The 11,278-nt window shown below is 37.1% G+C and overlaps 3 protein-coding genes across 6 annotated transcripts; 1 reads left to right on the forward strand and 2 right to left on the reverse strand.

Moving 5' to 3' along the window:
* On the forward strand, window positions 96-3,867 carry LOC107633967 (F-box/LRR-repeat protein At4g14103-like). Its single transcript, XM_016337554.2, has 3 exons — window positions 96-1,295; window positions 2,407-2,565; window positions 2,657-3,867. The coding sequence occupies exons 1-3, from the start codon at window positions 120-122 to the stop codon at window positions 2,990-2,992; spliced, it is 1,671 nt and encodes a 556-aa protein (XP_016193040.2). The 5' UTR covers window positions 96-119; the 3' UTR covers window positions 2,993-3,867.
* Window positions 4,906-7,872, reverse strand: LOC107631894 (L-type lectin-domain containing receptor kinase IV.1). 2 transcript variants are annotated; one of them, XM_016335476.1, is made up of 2 exons: window positions 7,050-7,220; window positions 4,906-6,921 (listed from the first exon to the last, which is right to left on the reverse strand). In XM_016335476.1, exons 1-2 carry the CDS (start codon window positions 7,140-7,142, stop codon window positions 5,269-5,271), a joined length of 1,746 nt encoding a protein of 581 aa, XP_016190962.1. In that variant the 5' UTR covers window positions 7,143-7,220; the 3' UTR covers window positions 4,906-5,268. The 2 variants fall into 2 exon arrangements, with proteins under 2 accessions (XP_016190962.1, XP_016190961.1); XM_016335475.2 differs by having other exon boundaries at window positions 4,906-7,872.
* LOC107631895 (probable serine/threonine-protein kinase PBL3) lies at window positions 7,997-10,830 on the reverse strand. 3 transcript variants are annotated; one of them, XM_021119708.1, is made up of 6 exons: window positions 10,575-10,830; window positions 10,127-10,458; window positions 9,885-10,020; window positions 9,445-9,581; window positions 9,231-9,354; window positions 7,997-8,682 (listed from the first exon to the last, which is right to left on the reverse strand). In XM_021119708.1, exons 1-6 carry the CDS (start codon window positions 10,639-10,641, stop codon window positions 8,225-8,227), a joined length of 1,254 nt encoding a protein of 417 aa, XP_020975367.1. In that variant the 5' UTR covers window positions 10,642-10,830; the 3' UTR covers window positions 7,997-8,224. The 3 variants fall into 3 exon arrangements, with proteins under 3 accessions (XP_020975367.1, XP_016190963.1, XP_016190964.1); XM_016335477.2 differs by having other exon boundaries at window positions 10,127-10,491; XM_016335478.2 differs by having other exon boundaries at window positions 10,127-10,470; window positions 10,575-10,824.

Raw genomic sequence — 11,278 nt, forward strand, 5'->3', positions numbered from 1 at the left:
TAAAATTATAGAATCAAACAAATTAAGGAGTACTTTAATTAATTTTGAATTTTTTATGCTTGGTTTCAATCTATTCCCACATCTTTGAATGATCCGTCCATCTTAAGAAACAAGAATAGATGAATAATGAAAGACAAACCAAATGCTACATATTCTCCGTCCTCCTCACAGATATATATAACCCCTTCCCTTACACCCTTTCTTCCCTTCCCTTTGCTCCATTTTCTTTTCTCGAGAAAAAGAAAAAAAAAAACATGCAAAGGAAGAAACAGAAGGAGGGAGTGGTAGAAGAAGTTGGTGATCAAGATTACCTTACTGCCCTTCCCGCTCCCATTTTGTGCAACATTCTATCCTTTCTTAGCACTAGAGAAGCCGTTAAGACCAGTGTCTTGTCTTCCACGTGGAGAAATGTCTGGAAAACCCCAAACAATCTCGTTCTAGATGCCCATAACTTTCTAAACCCACAACAAGATGCAGTCACAAACATTTCTCATCACTCAAGTGCAACATCAAGTTTCAAACTCAAGTGCGACAGGACTTGGGCCTTTTTGAACAGGGTTAACCTTTACCTGTTACGCTTGAGTCAATTTGACCCTAATTTCCGTTCCAAAATTGAAAATTTGAGCATTTGCTTCACTTTCCGCCGAGGTGGACACGGTTGCTACGATCTCGCTCAATGGATTGGATTTGCCTTGGATAGAAAGGTTGATAAGATTGACCTCTGTTTCTCCGAAAGCCATGAGCTAAGCGCTCCATCTCATGGAGCGCTTTTGCTCTTTCCTTGCGAGGTTCTTCTCAACAAAGAATTTGCTTTTGTAAACTCGTGTTTAAAGCATGTGCGCCTAGCGCATTGCGCGCTGGCGCCTCACCCGGCCTTTAACCCGGGGTTCGCCACCATCACTACTCTCGACCTCCACAAGGTCGATTTGGTGGGTGGCGAACAGGTGCAGGTTTTGCTGGCCAGCTGTCACAGCCTTGAATGGTTAAGGCTCTCTAAATGTCACAACATGGGGTACTTGAAAATAGAGTACCCTTCATGCCAAAAATTGAGGCACCTGAGTGTGAATCGTTGTCACAAGCTAAAGGCACTTGTGCTTAGAAGCTCCAGTTTGGAGAGCATGGAGTATACCGGAACCTGGTATATGATTGAGACCATGTTTGATACTCCAAACCTTAAATCTTACTCGTGTCGTATGGTTTTGGGTAGTGATCAAGGCGGAGAGATGTCTCAATATTCCAGGCTTGCCATTGAGCTTCCTCAGCTTCAAACTTTGTTCCTCGAGTGTAAATGCATGGTATGTCATTTTCAATGTCCATTTAATTTGTTCCTACACAATAAGTTTCAAATTACTTTTACCGTTTAAATCTATTTTTCATATTTTAATTTTGCCATCATCATCTTCCTCTTCTTTATCCTCTTTCTTTTAATTCCTTCCTCATCATCACCTATACCAATAAAACCAAATCACACCTACCTACTTTCTTCCATTACGTGCATACCAGCACCGCATTAACATTTTGGATAATTTTTAAATAAAATCAACGAAAAAAATGAAGATTTAGATATTTTTACTCAACGAAACTCTTTCATAAATACAACAGTAGTTTTATTTTTTTAGGTAACTTTATCACGATAAAAATGATATTTTATTTTTTATTAGTGAGAAAATAGACAAAATTTATTTCAAAATAATATTTGTTATTGTTTCTACAGATAGATTTGATTTTAAAGATAAAAACCATGAAAATACGTTTATAATGAAAGATAAGCATAGAATAGAATATCATATAAGATAATATCCAATTTGTCCTTTAATTTAGTCGCAAACCTTAATTTAGTTTTTAAAGTTTTAATGGTCTTTATTTAGCTCCAAATATTATGAACATAACTCATGTTGGAACAATTTTGACGCACAGATATAACGAAATGTTAACATGAATGAGTTTATCCAAACTTTTTTTCACAAAACAAGTGATATGAGTCACTTTTGTGTTATTTGAGCACCAAATCCAGTTCTAGTTCTAGCGTAGTTTGTGATCGTCTATATCAGTGCTCTATTAATGTTTGTATGCAAAAAATTTGACTAATGGGAATCAAGTTTGTAAAATTTGATTAATGTGAATTAAGTTTGTAAAATTTGGACACTAAATAGAGACAATTCAAATTTTAGGACTAAATTAAGATTGGAGTGCAAATTAAAAGATAAAATTGAGGATTAACTCCTATTATATCTTTATAATAAAAGTTTTGTATATATATTCCGTCTGTTCTTTCTTGAATAAATACAAAATGAATATAACAAAAATAAAAAAAAAAATTGTTTCGTTTTGTCTTTTGTCCATACCATCAAATAATATTTAAATGTTAGTGTGAAATGATATATGTTGATGAAAATTTTGATGCAGCTTTATGTGCCAGTTAATACAATGGCAAACAGCATTGTTGCCACATTTCCAAATCTTAGACACTTGATAATCACAAAAGAAGCCGTACATCAACAGAATTTTTGCTGGATAGAGATTGTGCTCAAAGGTTGCCCAATCCTCACAAGATTAGACCTCAATGTACGCTATAATCCTATATAAAACAAAAAATAAATAACGATCATCTATGAAATTTGCTATTTCTCACTTAATTACAAGTGTATTGATGCAGATATGGACACATATGAAATTTGATGTGGAGTTCATGGCAACAAGTTGGCTGCAAGCTTGTCCACACAGTAATCTGAAGGAGGTTACAATAACAGGAATTCGAGGTCACGAAAGTGAGATTGAGATTGCGGTTTATCTGCTTCAAAATGCAAGAGAGCTCCAGAAGATGATAATAGACCCACGTAGAAGAGTTTACTTGGGAAACGGTAAATGGAGTAGTTCACAAGTTTGTCAAACTTGGAACAATGGTGGCAGACAGAGGCTTCATCATCTTCTATACCAACAAGCCCAACATCTTTCATCGCCTGTCAAATTTTTCTTCTGCTGTCAGCCATAGTCCTTATTATCTCAAAACATATACCAAACAGAACCAAGGTGATTAATGCAAGGATTGATGCTCAGCACGCTGCAAAATCAGGAAAATAATGGAGCCTATGAGGTAGAATAATGTGTAGAAAAAATAAGTAATATAGATAACATTATTTCTTCTATACCCAGATTAGGAAAATAAGAAACATGAAACTACTAGTGTGTGGATCACTAGTATTGTGCAATGATCAATTGCATGCACAGATCTCTCTAGAGGGAGTTTCCCCAAACACTTCAGTGAAATGAACATGGTTCAATTTCTTCAACTTGGTTTTCAATGATGTCTAAAACTATTGTACCGTGTTAGTTGAATCCTGAAGTTCCCCCAAACACTTCACTGATGGAAAGGACTCATTATTGGCATTAATTAAGCCTCATGTGTGAAGTGTTCAGAGGAACTCCAAGAAACAGCCAACATTCAAATACTAAGACAAGCTTGTTGCTTGAGTAGTAGTAATCTAGGATTAGCATGGTTTGGAACAATGCACTGAAACTGTTGTATTTATAGTGGTGAAAAATATGCATATGCTCACAAACTAAAGTCTGTTTGTGTGGAGAAGAAGAAGTCCAAGTAGATCAAGATTTTGTGTAGCATTGAACCTGGTCATGATGTATGCAAAGGAGAAGGGTTGTGGGTTCAGAATTGGTGAAGCTAAGTGATGTTAAGAATCAGATCAAGAAAAGCTAAGAGAGAAGATCAGTTCTGAATCTCTTTAAGTCATTGTCATAGTCATGTGTACTTAATAATACTCTCTGCTTTCTTTAGAATGTTTCCAGTTTATACTTTTTCTCCTTTTGTGAGAATATATGTTAATGAAGCAAGTACTACTCATTTCAGTGGATGAACTCAAACCATTACAGATTATTGTGATTATCTATCTGGTCTAAAAGATAAAACAAATTTGTTTATTGTTTATTAATTAGTGATATGCAGACAAAAGAATCATGTTAACTCGACTACTGTACATATAAAGATCCTGTTCTTCTCGGTAGAAGAGACATTTATATGACATCAAAGTTGAGCTCACAATCTTTGATTCCCTCCAACACTTGTCTGAAAAGGTTACACCTCATACAACAACTTTACATAGAGAGAGTACATGGTTTCAGAATAGCATGTGGCCACTCGACTCGATCTCAATAAATATTATTCTGATTCTTATTTATATATATGCTCCAAATCCCTATATGGACCAATGTTGCGTCCAGGTTCACTCACTCTTCGTTCCCAATGAACAATAGCAATATTTGCAGCTCAATGCAAAGGAAGAGCATTATAAATGGAGCACCATGCAAGGACATGCATTATGTTATGGATCATCGGGTGGTACCTAGTGTTCCCTCGAACACTTCAACGACCAGAACTTTCAGCTACAACATTCTCTGTGTTCTATGAAGTGTTTGGGGGAACCCTTGGTATCATTTGATAAAAACTACTTCATTTCTTTGTCACATTACAAATCCTGGGATGATTTCTAGCTTCTAGATCTTCTCTTGAACTTTTCATACTGTGTCAAGTGATTCAAGGTACCACATATTGCAGCAATTGACGTCATTGGGTAAGTTTCTTTTTATATATGGAAAATCCAAAATAAATCTGATATATTTTATTCTGTTTAGTCTTAACTTCTGTATTTAGAATACTCTAACTAAATATCCTTCTTATAACAAAAAGGTAAGTTCAAGAAACTTGACTCAATTTTACTATGAGTGCTGAGGAGTCTCTTAATAAAATTTCTTTCCATTTGCAGTACTTAAATTATAAATCTTTAATTAAAAGATTAATTACTGACTATCATATCCGATCTTAGTAGATTTTTTTTTCCATGTGAACAATAATTAACTTTCAACCCACTTGTTAGTAAGCTGCATCACACTCAATTGAAATGGGAACTAAAGAGTTAATACTTAATAAAACTGTTCTGTTTCACACGGTCACACCTGACCTGAGCTGTTACAAAATTGAAAATTTAAACCAACGCTAAAATAGAAAATCTTAATCTTTTCGTTGTTCTAGAAACACCTAATAAGAATATCACTTGAGGTGCTCAATGATGCTATACCACTCAATGTGTGCCATATTCAAATGGTAATAGCCCACATTGCTTGTTCAAACTTCAGTTGTGTGGCATCAAACTCATTTTAACTTTGACAATAAAAAACAAAGTGTTGGGCACAAGCTCATTTCCATGGAAGACTTAAGAATAAAACCACACGAAATAGTTCAAATGGAGCCTTCAAGAATCATCGACCACCTGAGAGAATTGATTCAACAACTGAAGTCTGGAGCAACAGCCTATCCGGGGAAGCCGGATTCGGCAAGTCTTGAGTATGGTGTCTGAATGTGGAAGGTAAGCTAAGCAAAGATAAATGTGGCAAAGGAACTTCCCTTTCTAAGTAATGCATAACTTGGTGCATGCTCGGCCTAGCCGTAGGCTCTGACTGGGAGCAAAACAAACCAAGTTTCAGCACCAATTCCACCTCCTCTGTCTCTGAATCTGTGCTCAAATTTTGATCCTTTGCCTCAAGAATCCCACCTTTCTTCCAGCAATCATACACCCAATCAGCAAGATTTGCATTGTCAAGCCATTCCTCTGTTTTCTCCGTGGGCCTTCTTCCGCAAGCAACCTCAAGTAGAAATGCACCAAAACCGAATACATCAGATATTGTAGTGGCCTTACCTGTTCTGATATGCTCAGGGGCCATATACCCGAAAGTTCCGGCAACATGAGTAGTTTGAGGATTGCTTCCATGGTCATGCAACCTTGCAAGACCAAAGTCCCCTAATCTACCATTCATTTCTGCATCCAGTAGCACATTGCTGGCCTTTATGTCTCTATGGACCACAACTTGCTCCCATCCTTCATGCAAATAGAGCAAAGCCGAAGCAACTCCTTTGATGATTCTAAATCTCTGGCTCCAATTAAGGGTCAGTTTTGGTTTGTTAAAGAGATACTTGTCTAAACTCCCATTTGGCATGTAGTCATAGACCAAAAGCAACTCTCCTTTGCGCCTGCAATATCCTCGAAGGGGAACCAGATTCCTATGGCGAAGACGGCCAATGCTCACAACTTCTGCCACAAATTCCCTTACACCTTGTTTGGACTCATGGGATACCCTCTTTACTGCAATCTCAGCTTTGGAAGCTGCTATCACTATCACACCTTTGTAGACCTTACCAAATCCGCCCCTTCCTAATAGCTCCTTCTCCCTGAACCCCTTTGTAGCCAAGTAGAGATCTTTATACCTGAATCTACTAGGACCACATTCTTGCTCCCAGTCTTCAAGTTGCTCAGAAAACTTCTTCCTTTTGATGACATGATTAACTGTTAAAGTCACCAAGAGAACCAACATGAGTGATATCATAGGCAATGCAACTGCCAAGACCACCTTCTTATACCCTTTATGTTTATTATCACCTTTCCTAGGCAACTTTGGGAGTTGAGATAGTTCAAGTGGCTGAGACTGGCCATTGATCTCAAAACTCCAACCCAGAATGTATTGCGAAGCAGTACCCATACCCGTGGAGGAAGAGAAGCCAACATACATATTCTCTTCAAGAATTGGAGAAAGGTCTTTGGTCAACGATAGCAAAGCTTGTTTTGGTTTATCAATGTTGATTGGTGCCAAAGTAACATTAATGTGTTTATTCATCCCATCATATTCCACCCATACCTGCATAGGGTTGCCACTAGCAAGTCTCAAAGCATTGAAAATACCATCATCGTTATGATATCCTGCAACTGCCGATGCTGCTGACTTCAAGTCATTGATATCAATCCCAACATGGTTGTCGTTGATATCCTCAAACTCCGCGCTCATAGAAGTATCAAGCTCCACGCCGAAAACATGGTTGCTGCTGTTACCCACGCTATTCTTATCGAAGACACCAAAGTACTGGGCTGGAAGACCAGTTAGACTTTTTGTTGCTGGATAAACCACAAACATAATACCTTGACCACTGAGTTCAGCAGCCTGAGGTCTTATGGCAAATACAAAAGAGGTGGAGAAAGAAAAGGCGCTACCGTTGTTGGAGCTGTTCTTGAAAACCACAGGGGATGAATACACAGCATGTCCTTCTTGCAGGGACTCACCATTGGTGAGTTTGAGTAGGCCATTGGAAGTGAGCTCAGCTAAAATAGTAAGATTATACTGTGATGATTGGAATCCATTAAAGATGAAACTGGTATCTCCACCGGCTGCCACTTCCACCAGCAAAAGTGTCACTGCAGCAAGCTTCAGAGACATGGCTACAGTATGCAATCTATCTGCTTCTTTTGGTTTTGGTCAAAACTCCACAATTCACAAATTTCTTTTCAAACCTTCATCTCGGGTCCACACGGAAACAATAGGCATATAGCCCGGCATGTTTGACCCTTTGCGTAGCTCACATTTACCTACATCACCGTTAGCCGTCACCAGATATGAAAAGTGAGTACAAAAATAGAAACACACAATATTTATCCAAGTAATTTCTATCTTAGTGTTTATTGTCTCTGCATATTTAGAGAGCAAAAAATATACATTTTTTTCTCGAGAAAGAAAAGTTTAACCGTATGCTTATCTCACTTACCAAACAAGTTTACATACTAGAATTTAATGTTACCTTCAGTTTAACATCCAGGTCTTATTTTCGACCTTTATAATCTAAGTCTTATTTGTTAATACTCAGCTGCCTATTTATTCTAGTCCCTAGCAGCAACCAGCAGTGTCTGAGGTTGGGGTTGATTTAGGGAAACTGCATAATCAGAAATCGTTTGGAAGAACCCCAGCTACTGATTGAACTAAAAGGATGCAGCTCGTTCGTAATAGCTCATGGATCGGGTGATCTGTTCTCAAGTTGATCCAATTGTATTTAAAGCTGGGCTTGTGGTAAGTAAAACAAAGAATAAAAACAAAAGAAAAATGCAGTCATTTTTAATGTGTCTTGGAAACGGACATTTTTGTGTCTTGGAAAGCAATGTGGCCATGCTAGTCGAATCTCATTACTATAATAGTTAACCAACGTTGAAACTGAAACATGCATTGGAAACACCCCTGTGCAGACTTCCATAGCTAATGGAAATATGGTGTTCATATTCCTTTCTATATTATTCTTTGGTACAAAAGTTTTATGTTGGAGAAATGAATACCTCATTATATTCCTGTCAAAAACGCAATCTCATAAATAAAGGAATTTATATACAGATGATCATAAGGTTTAGTGTACATGAGGGGATTCTCGGCAAGGCGGCAATGGGTATGAAGTTCGAGTAACATTCATGGGGGACAGATTCTGTCCAGGAGACTTCCTTGGGCTTGGAGGAACATGTACTCTGTTCTGCCCTGATTGAGAGTTTCGCGCTGCAGTTTTGGGGACTTCTATCTGCTCGAGGGTTTCTAAAACCTCTGTCATTGGCGGCCTTAACTTGGCTTCACGATCAAGGCATTTTAAAGCAAGAGTAGCAGCCATGTAGGCTCCTTTCTGTGGGTATTGACCCTCAAGCTTGGTGTCCATAATCCTAAATAGTCTTCTTTTGTCACCTAGATACGGTTTTGCCCAGTCTACAAGGTCCTGCTCGACACCGGCTTTTGTTCTATCAACAGCACGTCTTCCAGACAAAAGCTCAAGCAATACAACCCCAAAGCTATATACATCACTTTTGGCTGTCAACCGCCCTGTCAAATTTGAGAGCTTTTTAATTTGTAATTCGGGATAAAATAAGACGTTAAATAAGTTGGCTTCTGATATACACAATGAAGCAGTACAACAAAACAATCTGAACCTGAGGCACAGATTTTCCTGTTTTCAGAAGCATAAGGATTAGAACTCTAAAGAAAAATATTAACCCCACCAAACCTAAGAGGCCAGAGTGACAAGCAATGCCAGACATTTGCAGTTTGAAAAAATAATTGGGAATCCTAACTCATTCGTTCAATTATCTTCCTAGTTTCTAAATAAGGAAGTATTGAATTCTTTTCTTTTTTATCTTTCAAAAAATCACATGTATTTAAATTTTTACTCATTTAAGAATTAGAAGTATAATTAGGAGAATGAATTAGAACACTCAATCATCAGTCTTATATTAAAGAGAAGATACCAAATAATTGATCAGATTAATTACTAGACCCTCAAAAAAGGGCATTCGATGATTTAAGACCACTAACCATGAAAAGTAGAAGCAATATAAAATACCAATAACAATTTATGAAAAGTTGAATCAGACCTGTTGCTACATATTCAGGTGCTGCATATCCACGAGTACCCATAACTTCAGTAGAGACATGAGTTCTATCTCCAGTAGGACCAGCCTTGGCTAAGCCAAAATCAGAGAGTTTTGCATTGAACTCCTGTAACGCAATGCATCATGATAAATTATTTTGCATAATAAAATAATGATGAAGAAATTATGACTTGAAGTCTATTCTAATTTGTCTTACAGCATCTAGTAGGATATTCGAAGCTTTAAAATCGCGGTATATGACTTGTGATTTGGCATTGTGAAGAAAAGTTAGACCTCTGGCAGCACCAATGGCCACTTTCATCCTAAGTGACCAAGAAAGTGGCTGTGGTCCTCCTGTCAAATATAACAAAACCATGAAACTACCATCCTAAGTTCAGATAGTGATCGGAATAAAAAATAAAAATAAAACTAAAAACTAAAAAATGTGGCAACCACTGACACGGAACTGAATAAGAATTTTGACATAACATAGTTGACTACAAAGGACATAATTTTTAAGGAGGGAGCAGTAGGTGTTTATTTCTTTCCACTTCTCTGAGTTGTTTTTTCCCCCTTTTGTTAATGACTGTTTGAATAAAGAAATAGCCGAATAAATTGAAATTATTAGGGGAAAGTGTAATGGCTATGGTAACATACTTCTAAACAGATGATTCTCTAAGCTCCCTTTGGGCATGAACTCATACACCAACAGCCGATCTTCCCCCTCCACGCAGTAGCCAATTAGCTTAACCAGGTTATGATGGTGAAGTTGTCCCAGGTAATTAACTTCAGTCTACAAATTAATTAAAGGTTTCACTAATTAGACCAAGTGCATAATTGAAATAAATAAAAGCATGTATAATTGTATATACTATTCTATTTTGAAAGCAAGAACCTACCAACCACTCCTTATGACCTTGAAAACCTTCAGGCTTAAGTTTCTTGACAGCAACAACCATTCCTGATCCTGGTTTAGAAGCTGTAAAAGTGTGTTCATCAAGCCACCCCTTATAAACATAGCCAAATCCTCCCTCACCAAGGAGACTATCCGGACGAAAGTTCCTTGTGGCGCTCTTCAGTTCGTTGAATGCGAAGGACTTGAGATTCGGAGAAGACAAGATTTCGCCCTCCGAGCGCGGCGTGGGAAGAGCAGATGCAGATGAAGATGAAGAATCACTGGTTCCATTGTGTGACAAGATGGATAAGCTTGAAGCTGCAGAGGAGCGACTCGCTTTCGAAATCCCTGGCGTTGTTGAAATTAGTCCTTCAATGAGGCAATTTCACAAACAGATAGCAGGCACTATTATCATAGAGAGAAATTGATGAGATTGGGACAAGGGTGGTTACCAGAAGTGGAAGTCCTTGAACTGTGAGCAGCATCCACTTTTGCTGAGGAATCTAGGCAGTTACCCATTACTGTGCTATTAGCCGCCAATTGTTTAACTTCACAGACTCTGCAAAGCTTGAAGAAAGAGGGAAATGATGAGTTGCTTTGAGGTAACAAGAAACAAATAATCAAGCTGAACAACAAGAAGAGAGACCCTCAAAAACAGGGAACATGTAACGAAAGTTCCTTCTGAGACACACAAAAAGGTGGACCCTCTTTTGTTGAAAACAAAATAACATTGTGTGTGTTCACACTTGTCATTAATTTGCTTGGAAAAGGATGTGAGAAAATAAGGGGGCAACATTACATTCAATATTAAATTTATGGTTTTTATCATATTGTTTTCATTTAAAAATAACTGAATTCTTGTTTTTATTTTAGTAATCGTTTTATTTTAAAACATTTTGATCCAATTTGTTTTGATTGTATAAAGAGAAATAAAAAAATTAAGTGAATAGTAGTTAACTCATGTGTCAATAAATAAGCACTACCATCGCTCATGTTGATCTCAATAAAATCTGGGTACATAAGTTAAGAAATATATCATTTCATTTTAAATTTGGTTAACATAAACTCTAAATATATAAATTAATTTATTAAATTAAAAAAATTTTAAAAATATTTTTTTAATTAAAATTATTTAGATAACTTTAATTTAAAATAT

The sequence above is a fragment of the Arachis ipaensis genome, chromosome B03 (assembly GCF_000816755.2).
Source record: "Arachis ipaensis cultivar K30076 chromosome B03, Araip1.1, whole genome shotgun sequence".
Classification (NCBI taxonomy): domain Eukaryota; kingdom Viridiplantae; phylum Streptophyta; class Magnoliopsida; order Fabales; family Fabaceae; genus Arachis; species Arachis ipaensis.